The 25,054-nt window shown below is 44.8% G+C and overlaps 1 protein-coding gene across 2 annotated transcripts; it reads right to left on the bottom strand.

Moving 5' to 3' along the window:
- Positions 1–6,007: 6,007 nt before the first annotated feature.
- UBE2QL1 (ubiquitin conjugating enzyme E2 Q family like 1) lies at positions 6,008–23,731 on the bottom strand. Of its 2 annotated transcripts, XM_040588169.1 has the most exons (3): positions 23,446–23,731; positions 22,194–23,053; positions 6,008–7,331 (listed from the first exon to the last, which is right to left on the bottom strand). In XM_040588169.1, exons 2-3 carry the CDS (start codon positions 23,022–23,024, stop codon positions 7,200–7,202), a joined length of 963 nt encoding a protein of 320 aa, XP_040444103.1. In that variant the 5' UTR covers positions 23,025–23,053; positions 23,446–23,731; the 3' UTR covers positions 6,008–7,199. The 2 variants fall into 2 exon arrangements, with proteins under 2 accessions (XP_040444103.1, XP_040444102.1); XM_040588168.1 differs by having other exon boundaries at positions 22,194–23,731.
- Positions 23,732–25,054: the final 1,323 nt, after the last annotated feature.

Consider the following 25,054-nt stretch of genomic DNA (forward strand, 5'->3'; position numbering starts at 1 on the left):
CGCACAGTGAAAAGGTTCTTCCCTCCACCCAGCTGGGGACCTTGCTTGCTGCAACTTGTATCTGCTGTCTCTTGCTTTTTGGCTCTTCATTTTAGAGGAGAGTATGGCTCCATCCCCTCTATAATCCCTTTCTAGGTAGCAGAAGACTGCAATCAGCCCCTTCTCAGCCTTCTCTTTCCAGGCTGAGCAGAACCTGCGCTCTCAGCCTCTTCCCCCACATCACAGGCTCCAGACCCATAACCGTCTTGGTGCCCCTCTGCTGGATTCCCTCCAATTTCTCAAAAAGGGCTGTGTTCTGGGGGGCCAAAACTGGACACAGTACTCCAGATGTCAACTACAAGTGATGAACAGAGGAAAAGAATTGCTTTCCTTTATGAGTTGGCTATGCTTTTGCCAGTGCAGCCCAGTATGTGGCTAGTCTTCATTAAGACAAGGGCACACTGTTGAGCCCTTGTAAATCTGCTGTCCACCCAGGCCTCCAAGTCCTTTCCTGCAGAGCTGCACACTAGCCAGACATCCCCCAGCCCGCACTGATGAACTGGATGCCTCCACTCAAAGTACAGAGTTTAGCAGTGGTCATTGCCAAACTTCGTGAAGTTCCCGTTGGCCCGTTCCTTCAGCTTGTCCAGGTCCCTCTGAATGTGAGCCCTGCCTTCCAGGATATTGATCACTCCTCCCAATTTGGTGGGATCACAATAAATTCTATTAATACACGATAAAATTATACTTATGTAATAATTAAATAAGAACAATCTCATCCAGTATAAGGCATTACCTCTATTTGTACGGTTATCATACGTTCTCAGAACTAAACGATGTTGACATATATGAAGAAATGGTTCGAATTTCTCTTAAGGATGGTCTGCTTTCATTCCCAAGATGCATGCAAATCCATGTCAGCAAGGATTTCATGCTGAATTTGAAGTCTCCGTTTTGTTGAGGAACTTCGGAAGAGGAATCTTAGTAAAAGTCTACAGATCTTGTTAATGCAAATGGCAGGTGGAGAGCTCCTCTAAAAAATTAGATTTGGTCACAAATTTCATTTCAAAGTTACATTGCACTGATTTTGCTAAAAGGACCTGCAACATACTTCAAATATTTCTGTTAGTAAACCACAAATAATTTAAAACACGTGAGGTCACTGATTAAGAAAACACAAGAATAATTGACAGCAAAAGATAATGAAGGCTAAGTGTGGTGGTAAACACCAAGTATAAAATGCAAAGTTTTCAGAGTGTGAGGAGTTATCTCTGAATTTCCATTTGGTGAAACACAACTGCAATGAATATTTATTGCCACCTTATTCAGCAGCATGAACAAAAGGAACTGTTATAAATAAACAACACTATGACAGTTTCACTGCTGTTAGTTTGATGTTCTCAACTGAAGTCAATCAAACTGAAAGACAAAGCAATCAGGGAAAAGACTAAGTCAAACGTCCAAATTACACAGTTTCTATTTTTGTGTTAACTACCATCCTCACTGATTTGTCCAAGGCTTACTAGTGTGGGGAAGCTGTTGGTAAAATTTGACAGGTGTCAGCATGGCGTTTGCATGCTTCTGGCTGAAATGCAGGCTTTAGATACAGATTTACATGATTTGTTTTAATGTTTCCTTAGCATATCAGTAGAACTTTGAAGTGATATAAAGGAGGGCCATATCTATAAAGCAGAGCAACGCACTTTAAAGAGGATGCAATTAAGTAGTCAATAACACAAGGGGTGGAGGAAGAGAGAAGCAAGCTCTGTTTCTGTAACTTTGTGCAATGTCCTACTGGCTGCTCTTGCTGCAGTACCCCACCTCTACCCTGTGATGCACAAATAAAACCACCCCTCCAGTGCAGCTGTGCTGATAATAGCAGGTGACTCACTTTCAACCGATTTGTCCTCAGACCTAGTTTGACAGCCACTTTATTCTTCAGAGTAAGTAAAGCAAAACTTTAAATGTGTCACTAACTTACGCAAAAACTTCCAGGGCATATTTAGTAACCCATCTGCTCTGCAAATCTGAACTCAGGTCAGAGATGTATTGAACCCTTTGACTCAATCCAAGTAATACATGTATTTGCAAGGTATCTGCAAGATTGGTACCTGAACGCACATTGGCCTAGGTAATGTTGCCCCCAGCTTCCCACAGCTGGCACTTTGCAGGGCAGTGCATGCTCTTAGTGCATGTGCGCAGCCCTCTCAGTCTCTCTCGGTTACTTGAATCAGAGCTGCATCTTACCCCCAGGAATGCACCAGAAAGGCTGGAGGAGATACATACCCAGGAGTTTTTCTTCAGCATCTCCACTGGCTGTCATCTTCTGAAATGTGACATCTATAGCAGACTAATATAGGTTGGTGCTTTTCAGGGAGGGGATATGTAACTGCAAAAAATTGCACCAGCACGTTGGCCTGCTTAATTCCATTTGTACAGTTCATAGTACAGTTTGAAAGGAACCTTCTCCACCAGAAGTTACCTACTGCATGGAAGAGATAAACCTTTCACACTGACTCCGTGCAAATGCTTCCCCATGTAATTTCAGCTAACCTTTCTGATGCCTAAGCATGCATCAAATTTGCTCACGTAACACTAAAAAGTAAATCCCCAGTATGTCAGACAAGCTCCACACCCAGGCATTTAGCTGGAAGACAGTTACCCTTTAAAAACTTCATCATCAAGAAGTGTGTTCGTAATCAATCACCTTGCTGGAGTCACGTAAACAAACATGCTGCCTGTAATGCTAGTGTAAAACGAAGACACTACAGCTCCATGTTTGTGCCTGAAAATCTTCAAGAAAAAAAAAAAAAAGTAAAACCTAGTGAAGAAACCCCTGAGATGTAAATTGCAATGCCAATTCTATAGTGTTCCCTCTGCACAGTCAGCCTATCATGATTAGATTTCTCTCTATTGCAAGTTCCTGTGGAATGGAAAGTACGTACACATCAGAGCACGGGCCAACACAGCAATCCCTGCTTGGCAGCTCTAGCTCTGAATGTCTTTCTAATTCTAAAAGTATATATATATTACAGAGTCATGTCATGTGTATTTTTTATACTAGAAAGGCTTTGTCCCAACCCTGCTGTTTGTGCAAGAAGCTCCGCTTTAGGATCTTAGGTACTGCTTTGGACAAGGATAATGGAGTGAATCTTTTTATTTTTTTATATAATATAGTGTCATAGCACCAAACAAACAGACCATACCTATTATCGTTCTTTGGACTCGGGACTGAAGTTTAGGCTGGAATGAAGGGAACATGTTGCCTTTGGGAAAGAAAACAAGGCAAGTTTAAGAGGTCTTTGCTGACTTTTTGATTGTTGAACTTTTGTGACCAACTTATAATGACACAGAAATACATTCCCATATAAATAATTTCTTTGTTCTTTGTGGAGATCTTTCAGTGCTCAGGTATTCAAAGACAGCTTTCGTCCCTTACCGTAAACTTTCCTAGTTCATGCCTGTGTTCAGCCAAGGAGCTTTTTTAGTGTTCATGTCCTCCAAAAGGACATATTCTAAAAAAGCCATGAAGTGACTTCCTAATACAACTTCACACCTCCCCAGATGCTAGTTTCAAATTAATCATCTGTTCTGGAGACAGCAGATGGAAAATAATATCCCTGATAAAATGGGTCTAATGAGAGCTGGAGGACCTGTGCTGACTGCTAATTTTACAAGGAGTCCCGAGGAGATTTTTGACTGGTTAAAGGAGAAATATTGATGTTTACTGTCTGCAAAAATAATCCTCCCACTTGGTTGATATTGAAGAACTTTGACAGATAGGAGACAGATGGGAGACAACTGGCCAATCTATTTTGATTTTGGCCTTCCTCGAGTTCAGGATCTGGGAATGACACTTGGCTTTATTTCTCCATCACAGAAGCGAGGCGACGGCCTGATTTGAGTGCTATGCCACAGCTCCAAATGTTAACATCCTTCCCCGCTGCTAGGAGGAGGACGGAAGAAAGAAGCAGCGCATATCACTTTCCAGGATACCAACAAAAAGGCCACCATCTTATCTTTTCAACTAAAGGTCCCTCAACACAGGCACCAGGAGCAGCTCTGCAATCAGCTCCTTCAGTAGGTCCTACCTAAACGCTGTCCTTCAGCCCTCCTTGTAGCTTTTTCTGGTACTGTCCTGTGCTTTTCTCCCTGGACCCCTTCTTTTCTACCCTTCCACCCTCAGGCCTTTTTTAAACTGTGTTTTAGCTGCCCGGTTCCATGCCCCCTGGACCACACTTCTCCCTCCCTCAGGTCTCGCTCCCTTCCTTCCTCTCACCCACCTTCCCTGTCCCAGTTTTCTCATTTACTTTTTCAGGCCTGTCTGTTGCGGAGAAAGCATAACCTGTCTAGCATACAGCTAGACAAAAGCCATGAACTAATTTCCGCTAAAATAGATCAGCCCCCTTTCTAAATCTCTTAATTAACTATGTTCCCAGCCATCTCCCTTCCTCCCTGGTCAGAAGCATAATGCTTCTGTGCTCCCCGCTGTCCTCGTTTTCCTGCATCTCCCCCAGCACAGGCTGCTACTGTTACAAGCCATCATCTCTTCAATAGGAGCAGTCTTATTTTCGGTACAGCAGGAACTTCATCCTGCCCTAGTTCACGCCGTGCACTTTTCCTTCTTTCTTCCTTGCACAATTTGTTGCTGCAGCTTATCACACACGCTCTGCTCCCTTCCTGCTACAGCTTCAAAGCGCTCCAGGTTTTTTCATGTGCCTCTCCCCCTGCTCCAAGACTCTGAGCGATACAGAGAACCTCCTACAGCCAGAAAGTAACTGTGATTTTTAGTGATGATGTTTGCTGTAACTATTTAAAGCGCACTTAAGAAGACATATAATAAGTAGGTTTGAGGGAAGTGGTAGCAATCCACCCACTACGTTCCTTTTAGCTAACCCTTTAATTAAATATTAAAGATACGGTTCTCAGGAAGACTTAAAATACCCCACTGACAGAAAAAAGAGACAGGTTAAAAAACAGCAGAAAAAGATATAATCCCCCTCCAAAGACTTACCACACCTTCACACAGCTTTCAAAGTCATTTTACTGTGCTGATGAGAGAAGAGCTTTTCCAAAGCCAAATAACAAACCTTATGCTTTCCAGTGCTAGATCCCTCTATATGTTCTCAGGGAGTACCACTAGGGATTGCAAGTTACTTGATACCTAACTAAATGTACTAGTTTCCTCTTTCATAAAGGATAGCAGGAAAAAAAAAAATAAACCTGAGTAAATAAATTACTTGAAATGTTATTCCTCACTCAAAAGACACATTCTGCTGTTGGATGCACAGAATTGATACACTGAGGGAAAAAGTACATACGCACCATTTACAGCATCATCTCCAAGTATAAAGCAGGGTGAGATAGATCACAGCAAGATCTGTGCAGATTTGTGGTACGAAGCATTTCCATTTATAACTGAGATAAGGCACACCAGGTGGGTACCGCAAACGGTTGGAGGAGAAAGAGAAGAGGCAGCTGATGGAGATGAGAAGTGTAAGAAACCAGTTATGTCCACAAAACTGAGTGGCTCTGACCCGCATAACCATTTTAGGGAGAAAAACAATCAAAGCCTCCACTATCTAGCTGACAAGCTGCTACACTGGCAAAGCATCTACAGATAAACTGAGTGATGTTTTTGCATCAGTACTGCAAAAGGATCTGCTGCTGCTTTGCTTGTGTTTGAACTCCATTGTCCTTCGGTACTCTTTTGTTTTTCTCTGCTGTGTGTAGTTTTAAATCAAACTCCAAACCCCCAAACTCTCTGTATAGTTTCCACTGTTGCTATAATACAAACAGAAACTGGTCAACCACTTTAATTTGGTCTTGTGTTAAGCCATATAATGGAAAGTGTTTTCAAACACAGTTTCCCCCCTCCAAATCAGTCTTACAATCAATACCGTCCTGCTTTCAATTAAAATATCACCACAACAGATATATCTACAAGGCGCCTAGAATTTCACAATAGAAAACCTATTACTTTGAATACAGAAGTTGGCCAAAATGATTGAATTCCTGAGGCAACAGAAACGATACTGGTGATTTTATTCGGCATGTGTCCAATACGATTTTCCATTCGGAAATCCACATTCTTTAATGCTTTTCTTATACCATTCTAAACATTACCTTCAGCTTTTATGGAGTCCCTTGGAAAGTTTTTTTTCAATTTGTTTACCAGAAAACGTAAATCTTAATGATTAAATAATAGGACATTTATATACATCAGTGGACTTCTCAGATACTGGGCTCTAAGTACATACAATGTCTATTGAGTGAAAATAAAAAAGAAAATTCCAGTCATGCAAATCATCTTACAAACCATGTTCCATTTGACTTGAAAACTTTTACTCTGTTACTGGCATATCATTTTAAAATTAAGCAGATCATCTTAAGGTTGCTTTGTCCATTTCCATTTGTTTGTTTTGCCATTTGAAAGAACTGACAGGCCACATGCTACTGCAGAAGGTACCGGCAGGGTAATAATGGTTCTGCTACCACCAACCAACCACTCCAAGCCCTGGTGCAGATGTGTTTAAAAAAACCACCTAACCTTCAGCTAACGGCACTGGTTTATTTCTGAACAGCACATCACAATATCGGCATAGATAGCACATTGTAACTGGTTGGGTGATTCCACTTAATTTTTCAACACTAGGACCTTTCAGCATTTTAATTCTGGTTTCATTTAGGAATTAAAGGTCATATATAGAGCACAATGAGGTCTAAATTTAGTCACAGCAGACCACAGTTCCACATAAAGACAAATCTTCAAGTTATGTTGACCTGCTAGGAGACAAAGATAAACAGCACAGCAAACATGTACCTGCAATGCACTGCTTCCCTATTAAATATTAACTGTTTCATTTACATTTAAATGAACTGAGCAGTAATGGATAGACTTTCCAGTACTGCTGTTTGGTGCTGCTGTCATGGAAAGAAGCTGAAGACAATGTGGGCTGTATGGGGGCAAATGACGCAATCTCAGCATCCGCTCAAGTGACTTCAATGATGAGCATTCTCCAGTCTTGAAATATAATCCTACACAGCATTTTTTTTTCTCTCCCTCTGTAAACACATCTGTTCATAAATAACTTAGATGTCTCCTTGACATTCATGGTATGTAACTGAAGCTGAAGTAGAAAAGGATGGGCGGTGTACAGCACTGAGGAGATGTCACAGTACTTTTGTTCAGCATTTTTGTCAAGTGCAGGTTGCTAACATCAGCCATCAGACACGGGTGGGGTGACCCACCCGTATTTTTCATGGGTCTTCACCAAACTCTTAAATGTTGCTTCAGCTTCCTTTCGACTGAATGACTTTTTTGATTTGCCAGCTTTTCTGCAGATACGGCCCTGCACCAAACAAAAAGAAAACCTTCATTAAACATATGAACATGCAGCTGGAAACCACAGCTTAACTTTTCAACACATCAAGCCGAGACGCATTCACTTACAAGTACCAGAAAGCAGAGTTCCCAAGCTGGGGAAAACAAATGCATTATTAGAGATGATAAAAAATTATATGCAGTAAAGGGGAAAAAAACAACCCACACAGAAAAAAAGACATCTGCCGGGCTGTTTCTTCCCAGCGAGCCCCTGTGTTGGCATGCTGCCCTGCATGCAGCAACCAGCGGCTGCCGCTGCAGCCGCACCACACAGCTCGCCTCCCTCTCTGCTGCGTGGGGACCTCTGCAAACAAACGAAGGGACCTCTGCCACACATTTGGCACACCTTGTATGGTCAGGGCTGCAGCCCTGAGCAGCCAGGGGCCACAAGGAGCACACCAATACACCACACACACAGCACCTGGGCATGGCGGGGCACCACTTGCCAATGGCTCCTGGGGACACACGGGTTTTGTGAGCGTCCCCCACAGCCCTTTTCAGCTGCAGGGGAGGAGAGGGCTCCCCAGCCTCCCCAGCTCCTTCTGGTCCCCCAGGGCCAGTGGCTGCAGGTGGAGAAGGCATCTCTGCTGCAAGTGGTATCAAGGCACCAGCTCAGGGCTGGGGAAACAAACAGGAGGTTTCAAACCAGTTTTGATACCACACATAATATAATCCAAGGTGTTCAGTACCACGGAGCCAACTACCTTGGAGAACCATCACAAAATCTGTGTGCTATGTCTCAGGGTTACCTGCATCTCACACAACGCTCCCCCCCCCCCGCTCCCAACACAGAATGTCACTAAAAATTACATCCATCCAACAAAACACTCTCCGTTCTTCTTATCTGACCCATGAGAAATTAACAGTTCTGGCATTTCTGAAAAGCAGGAGCACCTTAAAAACAACTTGCTTCCAACCTACGTAAAAAGTTCTCGGTTATCACCCCTTCGTGACAAGTCTGATAATAAATGAAAACATACACATTTAAACATACTGCATCTTTATTACTTTGCAATTAAACACTATCTCTAAATGCATGGCAGTATATAATTTCAAATACTTGTTCTGCAACAGAGATATTTACTGAGTTATTAATAGCTTACTTCATTTTTCACATTGGTCTATGTCAGTTACCAACTAACAGACACGAGAAAGATTTATTACACTCTACAACAATAATACCCTTCAAAGTATTGACGCCAATTGGATTTGTCACAAAACAGAAGTTTAATTATTAAAGTCACAAGTCTAATAATTTTATAACTGTTTGATAGACTGCACTGAAAGCCTTTTTTAGAATAAATGGTATTTGATGAGTGGATACCATACTACAGTGTTACAATTATTAAGAACCAAGTTAGTGTGTTCTCCTTTTTTCCATTCTTTTCCTCAAAATGATGCAACAGGCTGCATCTTTTGCCCCCCATATTTTACTGTCAATTTGGAATTTAAATCAAAATTTGTCATTCATAATCTCATGCAACAAATAATACTGAGACAATAGTCAGGTATATGGAGGAGGAAAAAAGAAGAAAAAAAGAAAACAAACTGTCCTCGGAGTATCAAAGTTATTTTTACAGACTAAAATGAGTAAGATTAGTCTGCCACGTGGACAAATCATTTCACTATAGAAAGCTGTCACAGTATTGCACAGATAGGCTTTTGTGTTCAGCTTCACTCCCATTACTACAAAACTACGGACATGTGACAAAAAAGCTGTTTCCTACTCCTGTTCTAACAAGTCATTTTTCTGTGCAGTTTGACTTCTCTTTTAGAGCCTACCTTAACTAAAGATTAGAAACAGCCTCTAATTCCCACCTCGATTTATCCACAGCCAATTTATACCCACTAGGTTTTCACAAGAATAGCTATTTTACCTTTTGATGCTTTTCCATGCCTTTCCCTAGTCACCATTTACAGACTAGCAATGTATTTCCTCTTTAAATACCCCCTGATCAACTAAACAGCAAGACACCTTCCCCATCTCCATACTAATCTGGCAATTAATATATCCCAAATAAGGATGATGAATAGTACTTGATTTAACACCGCTAATAAATTCTCTCAGAAAATGTTCCTTTTTAGTTATGACAAAAGGAATAATAAAACTAGCTAACATTTTTCCAAAACCTCACTGACTAATAATCTTGCATCTCCTGCAGGAGTATTTTTGTTGTTACAAAACATGTTTTCCACTTTCTTCTTAATCTGAGCCTTTGTTGGAAGCATACTTAGAGAAACACAGGAAAAGATAAAGCAACAGAAGATGAAATCAGTAGAGAAAATGCTGTATTCAAAAGCTCACCAATGCAATACTTCTGAAAGTAATTATAAACTTACTCTACTACTAAATTTCTGGATTAGGTCCATTTGCCATCTCTTGTCTTACACGTTATTTTTTATCAGTTAAGGCTTTGATACCTTTCTGAATTTCATGCATAGCACCTAGCACAGTATGATCCACATCTTCCTCAGCTTTATGAAGGTATTAATACTAATCTGTACCTAGAAATAGGATCTTTGTATGGAGAACAGCTATCGCTTATGTTCAGTGTCAGCTGCGTATTGCTTTCAAACAAGGAAAAGCAGGAATCCTTCGGTGTTGAAATAACACAATTAGTATCATTATATCATCTAAAATGTTTCTGGAGCCACAGCAGATGAAATGAGCATCTTTCTGTGAGTTTTTTTCTCATACTTCTTTGTTATTAATGTAACGGATCATTAAATCCACTTCCATTCTGGCACCATATGCAGGCTGCATGTAAACTGCATCATCAAAGATCAGCTAATTCTACCCCACTGTAGCCCATGTATTTCTATGTTTATACAGAAACTATGGGTGGCATGGTTAGCACTGTCTCTTATTAACCAATATCCTGCCAGGTGTTTATAATTTGGATAAAATTTAACCTTGTGGACTGAAAGTTACCCTTTTTGGTGCCTCAAGTAAACCTGAGGTAAAAGAAAGGAGGGTGGAATTTCAGTCAACCAGTTCAGATGCTTTTGAGCCTATACTCGGGTGGTGTCTACCATCTTAATGATTTTTAGCTTTTTGCCATTCCCACAAAGCTCTTCCCAAGTTCAACTGAAAAATGGCATTTTGGACCCAAGTGTCAAATGTTTTAGCAGGCACCTTTACCAGCTCTAACTACAGTTTATTTTCAGACTGCTACTTAAACATGCAGTCATTTTTAACTCTGGTCAGAAGACTATGAGCTGCTGCATTCTGTGATAAACATGGTAAATACAGTATGTAAATATGGTGCTGACCATAGGTCGACTGCGCACAACTATATTTTGACCAATCTCTAAACTACACGTGTCACTACTGCCATGGTAAGGAATACGGGTCATTTGCATGGCCAGTGTTTTGATGTGTCCAGCACCAAATCAAGAAAAGGTATCAAACCGATACCTGAACAAGATCAAGATACTCCACAAAAGCTTAAAAACAACAGAGATAACCCAAGAAAGCCTTGCATAAATATATTAATGTCGATTTACCTCTGAGAAGTCACACCAGCAGCTTATTTAAATACTTCCAATATTTTCACTCACAGAGTACTTTTCATAAAGCGATAACTGAAAATTAAAATAAAGAGTTGGAGAGAACATTTCAGATTCTGCCATCTGCTGTGACTTCATGTACTTATCAAATGTAATTTTAACAAGCTAGAAACATATGAAAGGTGAAAGTAATGTCACAGCATCCGACTGATTTACACAACGATGCTGAAATGCAGGGGGACAGGTACTGCACTCAGCTTCCTCACTCACTGGTGTTCCTATTGCGCCCAGTTTGCATGGCACAGTAAGCAACTGCATGCCACTCATCTACTCTTTGCCTAATGAGTTTGAACAAACAGCTGATAAGGATCCAGTCTATAACTGGTAATTGCCAGAAGAAAGATCTCCTGGAGCACCACCTACTGCGGGTAGCCTTCTCAGGGCCATGGCCATACCCAGGGACCGCTCCCCACTGTCACGTTCAGCAAAAAACCTGGGGTAAATCTCACGTGATTTGGCACCCACCTTTACAGACCAGTGTGGGCAAATCTGGGAGCTTTTCTACTTCTCAGCGATGCTGCAGCAGTCCCCAAGTTTTTTTACAATCATGAACCCATCAGCATGTCCTCCCTTTGAGGACACTGTGACACTGAAGCACATCCTCAAAAACATTCAACTCGACATCTAGCAGCTCTTGAAAGTCCTTCAGCGTCATTATCAGCAATGTACCGTATCTCTTCTTCCCCAACACCACCACATCACAAAGTGGTCTGAGACAAGAGTTATGTCCTCTACAGAGACACCAAATATGAAGCCTGAAACTCTTTAGCCCTGTAATCCCACTACAGCCATGTATCTGCCCACGTCTGGCCTGTGTGTCATGAGAAACAGTCCTGACATTTCTTCTGGTATTTCCAGAATCAGGATGGCCTCAAGGGGATTTCTTTGGCAGCAGGAAGGGCTTTATCTCTTGTCAAACCAACTATAGTAGCTCCCAGGTCAAAACCCAACAGTGCTGGCACCGCACACAGCATCAGTTGTGCTTCCACGTCATATCACTTTTGGCACTACCTGGCAGGACAGGACTATGTAACAGTGGCCAGCCTCTCACAGGATCATGCAGTCACCCAAGTGCTGCCTGGAAAGGACCTACAGAGGTCTCCAAGTCCAACTTAGACACCTGGAGCTGAGCTGCTGACACAGGTCAGTAGTAGCACTGCGAAGCCAGGTCCTGAATCCTTCAAGGTTGTGCTCAGTCCTGATGCAAGTCCCTGTGTTACTAGGTCCCAAATTTTCAGAGATTTATTTTACGCAGTCATCAGCCCTTACAGGACTCTGTTTTATTCTGGAAACAGCATAAGGCCCTGTGCTACGCATCCCTGACCTACCACAGCAACCCCTTCAGGCACATCCAGATATTTTTTTCCTGGACTGGTTAACCAAAAGTTGCATCCATTGCAAACAGGACCCAGCTAACAGACTTGGAAGCAGGCAAGGCCTCGCGTTATTAGTGCTGGTCTTGACCCAAACGCCTCAGCCTTGCATTCCTTTCATTAATCCTGGATATGCAAATAACTCAAGGTTGGTCTTCCAAGGGCAAATCATACCTGCCTTCCACACATGCGACTAAATGTGGCCCATCATTTAAGCCAGCATAAGGATGCACAGCTACATTTTCATTTTCTCCCTTCATCTCTTAAGAGACCTCTATGGCAGGCTCTAGCGACCCACTTCTACGTAAACGTCAAGAGACAGAAAACAAGCAAAGGTTTAGAGAGGTACAACACAAAAGACTAGGAAGTCACTGTGCCACATGCTGCAGCTGTAGTGATCTCTCCCAAGGACAGGAAGGAGACCCACAAGGACATGCCCATTTTCCAAGTCTGTTGTCCCAGGCTTCTCCGTGGATGATGCAAAAATTGTGGGTTTTCTAAGAGCTGGAGCACACTATGAGTCTCCAGCATGTAATGTTCCACTAACGTGCCAGTGACTAACGGCTTCGGGCCTCCACTGTTCAAAGTCACGTACTATGCAAACATAATCAAATCTTTTCTGGTAAGTAACAGAAGAATACAGTGTTTAAGCCTGAACCGGCCTTACGCTAGAATATTTAAACAAGTTTTCAGAGAAAAATATTTCCACTGGCTTTATTGAAGCAATCAAAAGTCGAGTAATGCTGAAGTGAGCGACTGTCATGCTCTCAGTGCAATGATTGCAATGTGTCACAACATCACTGTTACAGTGCAATATACACAGCCTCTCCTCCCAATTACATGGTTTATAATTTTTTTCCTTCATGTACTGATGAGGCACAGTTAAATCATGTCTCAAAAACTGCACACAATTTATATTGCACTATATATAATTATTAGCTATAGCTAAAACAAAGCAGTATAGATAATGATGCAGACAAATACTGCTAATGTTGCAGCATAAGTGAATTAAAAATGGGATGTTTTCCTGCAAATGTGTAATTTCTGAAGCAGTATTTCCACGCCTTTTTTGGTCTCCTTTTTAAGAATAATCCACACAAAGAAGTGAAAACTCAGCAAGTTCTGGCTTTAAAGTATCCTATAAATTGCTCCTTCTGGGAGTGTGACTGTACTTTGCCCAGGATCTGAGTTCCAGCTGAGTAATTATTAATGTTCGCTCATCTATGTGCAGCCTGGTGAAAGTAGCTCTTAATCAATACACACCTGCAGCCCCAATCCCTGTCTGACAGTTGCAGAGCACTGCGCTGCTCTTCCTCCCCTTTCTCTAAAGTCAGCACAGAGTCAGCAGCACAATTTCAGTACAGACAAGGGTTAAGAATCTCCCTTCCTGCATATTACAGGTGGGACAAACTTGGCCTTGCCGAAAGAACAAGAAAATTTTGGCAGCCGACCACATTCTTGGAAGGTGCCTCTAGCATCTCCAGGGAAAAAGGTGCCATCTTACAACACGGTGGGCTTCTGTCAAAAGAGATCGTCCCTGTCCCCTGCCATCAAATGGGCACCTGCTAGTCTAGATGACAAAGGGAAAACTGTTTTCTCTTTCAGTCTTCTGCTGAGCATCCTGGACTACCTGTCTGTGGAACCAGGTATCAGCAGAGTTACTGAGGACAAGTCCAGGTGAACAGGCTGCGAGCGTGACAGCCCCTCTTTGCATCAGCCCACAGGTCCTCCACATCACAAACCTGAAGTTATCAAAGCTAAAGACACCCACAGCTGTAAAGCCAACCAAAACAAACAATCTGGTGTGAAGGGTTGTAAAGACAAAGGAGCCAGAACCCCAACAACGTCTATCACCACGTTTCCCAAAGTTTCACCATACTAAAAAAAAACCATTGAGTAAAAAGCAGACTCCCTCTGGGCACACTTTCATCAAGCTAAGACCAAATTTGGCAGGATTAGAGTCACAACCCAATGCGCTTTTTCCCCTCCTATTTACACAACTGTGTCAGCCTCTTGAGTATGATATGTTTCATACTGATGCACACAGACATCTACTCACAGAGCCCCCACTTCTGAGTGCTTTCAGTATGTATCCTCAAACAACCTTTGGAAAGAGGATTATCTATACTTCACAGGTAGGATAGACGAATAAAGTGAAATTATATGACTTGCCCATGACTGCACCTGAAGTCAGTGGCAAAACCTGGAAGCTAAACTCAGATCACCTCCCCTCAGCCTAAGTGCTCTAACTGTCAAATGTCCTCCTCCCCCCAAATAATTATAGAACACTTCAATACTAGGTATATTTTAACAGAAATAATCTTGTGAAATTTATAGAAAATTTGACATTTATAGAAATTCATAGAGAATGTGAAAAATCAGTAACATCAATTTCTTCTGCTTTGTGATGCTGTAGGTTTTTTTATGGACATGTTGGTATGGAAATAAGCCCTACACTTTTTAGCGCAGCTGGGGGTTTGTTACTATTTGTAACACACACCTATAAACAGGAGATATACTCAGTCACTCCACAGCTCATAAAGCCTGACCATGAGAAGCATCTGAGTTCCAGGCCATGTCATAACACAACCTTACTCTTCCTTCCTCAGGTTTATTTTCACTTGTCTTTGAATGCAGATTTGAGACTGTGACCGACTTGTAACTCTTATCAAGGAGTCACTGCAGAGGTTCCAGGGGTTTTGGAGAGCCTGCACACAAAAGGATTAAATCAATGAGGATCATAGATTCTAACAACACATATGAAATCATGAAGCAGATAAAAAAAACATCTTCCAAGGACAAGCTCTGCACGTGCACTTAAACTCCTCAGTTTGACTTTTAACTGCAACGGGCCAAATCAGACTGGCACCTTGTTCCTGTTTCAGAAAGGGAATCACCTGAACGCCTTTAGTGTGGTGCCCACCTCCCTGTTTTGTGCAGATCAATAAGGACTGCAAATCCATTTTCATCAAAACACACTTACGCTTCTCCTCAGCTTATGCTCTTCCGATTCCCAGTGCACTGCTGGTTTCACTGCCAGCCAGGTTAAAGAACAGTATCATGCCCTTCCCATGCAGCTTGTCCTGCAACCTCCAGGATGCACTCAATGACCGCTGTTTCCAGCCGGAGTTAAAGACCAACGCTGTGGAGCACTCAGCACCCTCTATAAATGGCTCTGTGGAGTACAACTCAGACCAGCCACACGCTTTTCAAAAATACAGTGATGTTCAGGAGGAACCTGGTATTCCATTTATAAGTGAGACAACTGGATCCTGCGCACATTAAATTTAAGACATATTTTGAGCTTAACCACCGAAGTTCCCCCTGTCTAAGCGCAGAGTAATTGCACCCAGCAATTCTCTCATCCTCCCACCTCCCTTTGCACCTAATGTCAGCATTGCCTTTTTTTACAGTTACAGGAGAAGATACTTCGTAAACTGGAAGCTGCATGTGAAGGACTGAATACATCAAGGAAAAGAAGAGATCTTCACTGACTATCAACTCAAAGGAGCTTAGAAGGGAAAAAGAAACACAGCTAATATTACATTACTTAACCAACATCCCGCCCTGTGAGAGTGGATGCTCACTCAGAAGACATGCCTCAGATTGCAAGTGGCAATAAGACTCCCACAATACAAGGACCAGAATTACTGTGGAGTTAACATATCTTTGATCTGGAAGCCTTTGGTCATGCACGAAAATCCCTGGGTATTATGTAGATGCTAGGAAATCTGTCTATTTTCAAGGTTACCCTGTGTAAGGAAAAGTAAATCTTCCTCACAATAGAAAGTGGGTTATTTAGGTTACTCCTCCAGGAGGAGGACATAACATAACCCCTCGGGACCAAGCTTTCTGCATTTGAAAAAATACAGCTCTTCGGCAAAATATCTGACAAAACACCCAAATACTACACACGTCTCTCTAGCGAACGCTTTCACTGAAGAAAATGAGGACTTCTTTCATAAGTCAGGGAAGAAGAATTTTGCTCTTCTGAGCAAATGATTTTTTTTCATGATGCAAAGCAGCAATTCTTTTAAATTCTTATTTAGGAGATCAGCCAAGTATTGCCAGGAAGAATTAGTTCTACTTGCCATAACAGCATGTTTTAAAATAAGCAGTTTGTTTCAATTTAGTGATTTAACTTATTTGATGACTATTTTAACAATAAGGATGATAGCTTAAAGTATTTTAAAATGTTCCTTTTTATGCTTTGAAGGGGTAAAATGTATATTATGTTCTCCCTGCTTTTCGAAAGAATTAAAACAGCCTCCTACTTCAATGAGTTGGAATCCCTGTGTCTTCATTCCTCTCAGCAGAATATATTTGCATAATAATAATGGATAGTCAGAACAGCAATATATCAGAGGACACATGAACAATATTTTTTCCAGCCCATTCATCAGTCCCAGCATCTCAACATAGCAAATATGTATGCTCCCACTTAAACTTCCAGCCTAGCGTTTATACCTTTTCATGGGGAACAAGCCCCATAACACACTCTTTGTCTCCTCTGTAATCTTTGTATATGAATCAACGTGCTTTTCAACCATGGACCTAAAGCAACATTTCTTCCTTTGACAATAACTGACATCATTTGCTCGAGCAACTAATAGAAAGCAAAAAGCCAGTTTTATTTTGTAAGGCCCTAATATGATACAATGGCTCCAAATAATTCAGAAACCACTGTGTTCTCTATATATTTCCCCAGCCTTTGAGATTAGCTGATTTATTCACGGCCACAGTCCTCAAACCCAGCATCTGGAGTATGAAAACCCATGGATTTGCAATTAATTTCTGCTATGCATATCTGAAAGACCTGGAGTCTGCTGACCTCCTGGACACCATGCAAGTCCCATCTGCTATCTGCTCACTCATACTTTTGTTTGAAAGGATGAAGAGGGAGTAATTTAGATTCTGATTAACAGCTACCTTCTGTATCTGTTTTTCATAAAATAAGCCCATTTCTCCTGTTTCAATCTGGTAGAAGTCAGCTGGGACACTCATATTTTTAAAATGGAAGGACAAATTAATCCAATAGTCACACTAGGCACACAGCTCTTGAAGTAAACTAATGATTTTCCACTGAGGTATTTCTAACATTACAACACAAGGGATGAAAGTACTATACACCAAAAACCTTTATTTAAATTCAGGGAATTTTCCAACAGAAAATGAAATCTTAATTACAGATTATATTTTGATTTTGATTTAAAGCATCATACAGAAGCCCACCACAAGAATACTCATAACTAGGGGTTCCCTATTCCTATTTTAGTATGTCCTGACAAATTTTTTTATGCTCTTTCTATTAATGGGAATGGTAAGGGAGTATTTTCCTCAAAAAGAAAGAACTTTTTCCATGACATATTCTGCAGTCACCAATTACCTGACAGCTGTCTTTGGCGGGCAGTCCTGTCCCCAGCATCCACCGAGAGTCAACAAGTGACTCGTAAAAAAGAGGACACAGCAGCTACTGGTGAGCACTGCTGCAAGTCCTCAAGGCATCAGGTGCAGCTTCAAAAAAAAAAAATAAATTAAAAAATCCAGATGCATTATTTGGACACCAGCATACGTAAGATTTGTCCTCTTAAACTTCTACAAAACTAGTGTCAAATCATTCCTCTCCAGTGAGAAACAACGTATCTATTAGAGGACACAAAATCTCCTCCCACTTTTGGGCAAAGTCTGCTCTTTTTCATTCGGCACAGTATTATCCGCTGTGTTTTCAAAGGAGAGAGATGACTGCTCCCTGAAACACAGGCGCTGGGCTCAGCCGTGTGCGTCGCTCAAGGAGAGCCATGACAAACCTCCCGCTGCTTCACCTCTCTCCTACGACCGGCACTGTTCCTCCTTCCTTCCTTCAGTTATTGATATTATCATGACAATGGCACTGTACCAGGATGTGGAGAGCAACAGGCTCATTTTCAGATCTCTCTCTTAAATTATCAATAAATGATTTTAAGGGTGCTGCTAAGAAGGAAGAACACTTAACGGGCCACTTCCACATCCCAGACAGAGCCAGACAGACATGGGAGGCTCTGCCTAGACAAGCATGTTGAACAGTTGCCTCCAGGACAACAAACAACTGGTATTTAAATTATTTTGTTAGCATCACCCCACCTCCTTGGCTGACACTCCAGCTCCGTCGCGTCTCACAGCTACCATTTCATTGGCACGGCAGGGCCAAGCATTTTGCCCGTGACGACGGGAGCCAGCGAGCAGCTGACCGACCGTGCAGGAAGCAAGAACAAAGTCATCCTCTTAAAACTAAGGCTACAGTTGAGCTAAGGACAACACCAAATTTTTTAAAATAAGATTCCGGATCTCAAACAGTAAACAATCTTAGGTCTTTGATGTACTGAAAATTCCCCTCAAGATACTGACTAGAGCTGTGTGAATAATTGATTTTCTCAGCTGAATAGCTGAAGCAACCAACCAAACAAACCCCAACTTGTTTGTTAATTAACTTTTTTTCCTTGAAAACTGAAATAAAAAAAAAGAAAGCGTAGTTTGGGACTGTTGAATTGTTTCATTCAAACAGAAGTTCTCTTTCTTCCATTTTAAACCTTTTTTTTCCAGACAAAAAACGTCTGAAAATGCCATACTTGGATTCATGATAGGAAGCAAGGGTATGCATCCCATAAGGTGGGACATCTCTAAAGCAAGGTCACCTGAGGTGTATGGCTCCTGCTTGCTAAAACCTGGAGAAACAGCCACCCTACTTTAAAATCCAGTCCCTGCTCAGGTTTGGGAACCTGGACCCAGGTCTCCCCACATACAAGGGCAATGCTGACAAGGAACCAAAAAGTGCTACCTTTCAATTTCTGCATTGCACGCTAACATCTCCTTATGGATGCAACTCCTGAGTGAAATGTTCCACCTTGAGAGACGTCAGAACGACTTCTCAATTTTTCTTTTATTCTGCTAAAAGGTCTGTGAAATCCTTTGAAAAAAATCTGAATTTGCCAAGAAATCTGACTGCCCAAAAATGTATTTTCAGTGTTAGTTTTGTCTGCTTTTTGATTGCTTCATCAAAAAAGGTCACATAGGTTCATAGGGTACTATTAGCTCTGACAAAACAACAGACCAGCAGAGAACAGCAGTGTTAAAGTTACCACAGCAAATGGGACTGATAAAAACCGCTGAATTAAATCAGCCACCTCAGTTTTATCACTCGAAGTGCCAAGAGGAGGCATGTACGCTGGCGGGAAGCTCAGCCCTGCCCACTCATACACCACCGAGCCCACGCTGGTGAGGTGCGCTTTCAGATGAGTCACTGGCTTATTCAGAACGATTTCATGCCAAATCACGGTGCTGCACAATGGTGATGTTTCTCTGGAAGGTCCCATTTACCCACCGGCGCCGGCAGCGCCACATCTCCCACTTGGCCTCGTGGCTGCCGCCATTTGCTCGTGAAGGGTCGTTTTGAGGCTGTGCAAGCCGGACCTCACCCTTCCATCCTTCCTGATTAATAGCAAGCATGCTGAATATTTCATGCTGTTGCAGAGTGCAGGCTGCTTACAGAAATGATACAATTAACCTGGAGTAAGCCATCGTTGTTTGTTCAGGACGGCTCCTCGCAGGCACTGAGGCTACCCACAGCATGGCCAAGTTACCCAAAACCAGCCCTGCAGATCTGGGCAATGCTGCACCTCGGTGCTCCGTGTTCGACGGCAGTTTTCATTTAAAAAAATAAAAATGATCAAAAGTAGATTACCTGTAAAATAGGGGAGTGCCTGTCATATCCTGAGCCCTATTATGCAATGGAGTGGAGATTACATAACGAGGGGAGTGCGATTACAGGAGCGTGGCTCCTGTGATGCCGAGCCCGGCCGAGCCCGGCTGCGATGACAGGCTGGCAGCCCATCACAGTCTACACCTCTGCAACCCAGAAATTACACTTATTGTCAGTACCACCTATTAACCTTTCCACTTGGAGTGAATGATCCAAGACGTTGAAACGTACACGCTATGCCTATTTAACTACTAAATTACTGGCAGCAATTTATTCCAGCTTTTTTTTCCTCTCGCACAGATTATCTTTTTTTTTATAATTAACTTTGTAAACTTCTGAAAGAATGTTATTGAAATGCCTGCATTTTAAATGTATTTATTAATGATGCACACATAAACACTCTTATCAGAAATTACTACCACTTTCTGGAAATCTCTTAAGTGGTTTCGGGAAAAAAAACTGTCAGATTATATAGCTTAATATTCATTGCTAATAAAAAAATTTAGTGGTTTTCTTCACTGAGCTGTTTTATGATCCCAGTAAAACTTAATTTAACCCTTTTACATTCAACATTCAATACTGCAGAAAGATGCTGAATTCTTAAGAAAATTGAGAGAATTTAGCATTGTCCTTCTAAATTCCTGTTTAAAATAATGAGAACTATGATCTCTATTTAAAAAGAGATGGATTAACAAATAGTGAGATGCAGCAAGAGTAGCTACATAACTCCAACATACCCTGGGCTCAATGTAAAGTAAGCCTTTTTTTTTTTCTTTTTTTTCTGGTACATTTTTTTTTTTTTTATACCCCAAGGTGACCTAGGAAACTTGACCTCTTCAAACAAAGTGCAGAGAAAAATACTACCTGATTGAAAAAAAAAGGAGCAGTAGCCCAAATCAAACTGAGAAAAAGGAGGAAAACCCACTTACAAAAGAGTCCATTAAATAATAAAAATTAATTTTCAGTCTTAAGAGAAACCAAGACTTTACTTCTGCTCATGCAAGCAGTTCCATGGAGGCAAACAGGAGTAACCTCCTTTTTAAACCAATGGAACGTATGTTATTTACTCTTCCTCCCCTCCTCCTTGCCAAGGTATGAATTCAAGTTACCTAGCATCATTTACTGACAGATGTGGAGCTGTGCATGTCCCCTGGGTTCAAGGGCATTCATGAAGTGAAAAGGAAAATCACCCTGTCACCAGCCATGTGTATACTGCCCACTACAATAACCATAAAGGACTGGCTACAAGTTTCACGGCAGTATTTACCCATTTATTAAAAACCGCTTATTAAATACTTCTCTTCTAAGGATACTCTGCAGGAGAGAAAGGGAAAAAAAAACCAAACCAAACAACAAAAAAACCCATAAACCACACTGACTCAGCTCAGGCGAGATCCTCTGCCAGGGGCACCATGCACCTCCTCCGGAGAGGAGAGCTGGCAGGAACCGTCTGGCAGCTGCAGCACGTACCCGAAATTATGTGTTCCTTTCAGGCAGGGAGATTCTAAAGCGGCACAACTTTGCTGGCAGCTCACGCAGCAATTCCAAGCGTGACCCTGTGCTGCACCTCTGCCCTGTGTGCCAAACCCCAGGCCCAGGGTGGCCTCTCCTCCCCCCCACCCCCCGAGGGATGCTGTGCAGGACAGCACCAGACAAAGACCCGGGGGCAGCAGCTCCAGCATCGCGCCCTGCACCAGAGGCAGCACTTCATGCAGGAGACCAGCAAGTATGGCTGACGCACTGGTGAAGGGCAGGAGGCGGAGGACCTGAATCCCAAACCCCTCTGGAGCCTGAAGAGCCCTTTTCACTTTGTGGTGAGGGAGGTGGCCCTCGGGGGCAACGAGAGTGACATCTTGGCACCGCACACAACAAAAGACACGCAGGAGACTGCGATGGATGCTTGTGCTCCCTGCCCCTCCACGCTGCCCCGTACCTCCACCGCACCTGCCCGAGACGGGCAAAACACGTGTGTCCCTGCCTCCTTCCCACCAGCCACGCCGGGTCCTCGGCGGACACCCGTCCCCCAGGCCCGGCCAAGGTCGGCCACAGGCGGGGCCTGACCCACTGCCCTATGGGGTTCCCATCCAAGCAGGCGCGCAGGCACATAGCCCCCTGCCCCACGCACGCAGAGCGGAGCCCACCGACCCCCTACCTGCCCCTTGACCAAGCTGGCCGCAAACTGCCTCATGACGGCCTCCACGGTGTAGGCGCTGGACCAGCCGCGGGGGGTGAGCAGCTCCATGCAGATGGCTCCGCCGTCCAGGACGTAGCCGTTCTCCAGGCGGGGGCTGAGCACCCTCATGAAGGGCGGCGAGAAGGGGAAGTTGTCGGGGAAGGTGAGGTTGAGCAGGATGTACTCCGTGTTGGTCTCCTTCATGTCCTGCCACAGCACCGAGTCCTTGTCCACCTGGTGCAGCTTCACGTTCCAGTCGAAGAGGCTCTCGTCCACCAGCTCCACCGAGATGAAGCGGTCGCTGAGCCGCGCGATGTCCTGCAGCTCCTTCATCAGCCGCCGGGTCCGCACCTGCGTGCAGTGCTGCTGCCGGCCCGCGGGCGCCAGCGGCCCCGACCCCGACGGCAGCGGCACCAGCGGCGCCGGCCCCGACCCGCACCCGGAGCCGGGGCCGGGGCCGGGCCGCTGCGCCGCCTCCTTACCGGCGCCGGGTTCCCTGGCCGCCTCCCGCGGCTTCTCCCTGCCGCCGCCCGAGCGCGGCTGCGAGGGCTGCTTGGAGAGCTCCGGCGCCTTCTTGTTCTTGTGGCCCCCGGGGCTGCTCTCGCTGCTGCTGCTGCTGCTGCAGCCGCCGCCGCCCCCGGGGGGGGCCTGCGGCTGCGGCTTGTTGCTGCTGTTCTTCTGGTTGCCCCTGCCCCTGAGCGAGGAGCCCTGCTGGCTGCTGCTGCGGTGGTGGTGGTGGTGGTGCTTGGGGTCCTCCGTGTCCCGGTTGTGCAGCCGGATCAGCCCGATTTTCCGCAGCAGAGTGGCCATGTTGTGCGCGGCTCCGCTCTCCCTCTCGCCTTTATGGGTCGGTGGGGTTTTATTATTATTATTAATTTAAAGCCCTGCTCAGCGGATTTGCTGCTCGCGGGGGAGGGGGGCACGGCGCTGGGCGGGCGGGGAGGCCGCTGCCGCGGGGAGGGTGCGCGGCCGCCGGCCGCCGTTCAAACGCCTCCCCTCGCTACGGCTGCTGCGGGCAGCATTGCAGCAGCGGGGCTGCTCCCAGGGACATCACGGCCCCGCTGCCGTGGCCATGATCCCGTGAAAAGGAGAAGGGGAAAAAAGACCCCCCCAGGGAGAGAGATTAAAAAGGAGGGAGAAGAAACCCCAAACCACCCGCAAGGGAGAGCCCCCCTCCCCCCCACGCACAGCGGGCGAAATCGCCTGCGCTGCAGATGGCTTCTCCCAGCACCTTCGGCTCGCAGCCGGCCGAGCCAATCCCCGGCGGCTCCCCGGCGGGCCGGTCCCCGCGCCGCGCCGGGCGCCTCCCCCGGGAGGGGGGTGGGGGGGAGGCCGGCGGCACCCCCTGGCTCCGCGCTCGCCCGCAGCGGCGGAGCGCGCTCCGGCCCTTTGTTCGGCGCCGCCGGCGGGGGGAGAGGGGCCGCTCGGGGAAGCCCTGCCGCAGCCCCCGCCGCCGCGCCGCGCACCCCGCGCTGCCTACGCGCCTGGCGGCACCGCCGCTGCGGGCCTCGGCGGGGCGGGGGCGGGGCGGCAGGCGGCGGGGCCCCGACCGGCCCGGCCCGGCCCGGCCCGGCCCGCAGCGCCGCCGCCCGGCCGCGCCGCGCCGTCCGCTCCGCTGCGCTCCGCCCCGCGCTGCGGCAGCACGGGCAGCGCGGCCCCCGCCGGCCGGGCGGGCCGGGGGCGGCGGAGTGGGGGGCGGCGGCCGCGGGTGGCGGGCTGGGGCGCGGTAGCCACGGCCCGGGGGCAGGTCCGCAGGTGTGGGGGGAGGTGTCGCACCCGTGCGGGTCTGTACGCGGGTGTCGTCGCTGCCAGGGCCAGGAGATTGCACGCCGTCAGGGTTTAGTGCCCATGTGTAGGGCACATATGTAATGCAGATACGCGGAAACTGTGTGGTCGTGTGTAGGGACATAATTGCTTTTAAATGCGTCTCTGTGAATGTGTTTACTGTGTGTACATCTACCCACCTAGACAGATAATCACATATATAAAGCATATACCTATAAAAATTGATACATAAACGTGGATGAAAAATAGATACAAATACAGATGTGGGCGTGTGTGTGTGCACGCCTATTTCTGCATTTTTTTGTGTCAGGGAATGATGTGACAATCTTGTTTCTTCAGCACAGCAGGTATGCATATTCCACCCCTCTTACACCTGCTCACCTCCACACCGGGTATGTCCATCCTCCTGGGACTCTGTAGTACAGGGAGGAAAAGCTGATTTCGAAAATCTCGGTCCCCACAGACTTTCTTGCCTTCAGAGACCGAAAAAGGAAAAAAAAACCCTACAAAAAACCCCAAATGCTTTGAACGAGGGAGTAGTGAAGGCAAGGCCCAAAGCATGATGACATCTGTTCTGCAGAGGACATAAAGCAATGGGCAGTGTGTGCATATAGCAGCATTATATTCCCTAACACCTTTCCAAAGCAAACACCCCCCTTGCCAGCAGCACGCTAAAATACTGTCTGCTGTGATTTTGAAGAGCAGCCTATGCTGAGAAAGGGATGCTGTGCTGCTGTAAAGATCTCCAGAGAAAAACGGCTGAGTTTCTTGAAAGCTATCTGCAAGGCACTTTATGTTTTCATCAAAACTGGGCAACTGACTCGCTTCCAAAAAAATACTGGGGTCAGTTCACTTTTCAGCTTGTTTTTCCCTTTCATCTTCCTGTTACTTGAACCACTCCACTTTTACCAACAGGTCCATGTTTGGGAGGTGACCATTTGCCTGCGACCATTATATCAAACTGGGCAGTGTGAAATGTAGCCTCTTTGCCAGGCTTTACAAATGGACCCAAATTATAGGTCAGTCTGAACTGCCACAGATTAAAAAGCTTGCTG

The sequence above is a fragment of the Falco naumanni genome, chromosome 3, assembly GCF_017639655.2.
Source record: "Falco naumanni isolate bFalNau1 chromosome 3, bFalNau1.pat, whole genome shotgun sequence".
NCBI lineage: Eukaryota > Metazoa > Chordata > Aves > Falconiformes > Falconidae > Falco > Falco naumanni.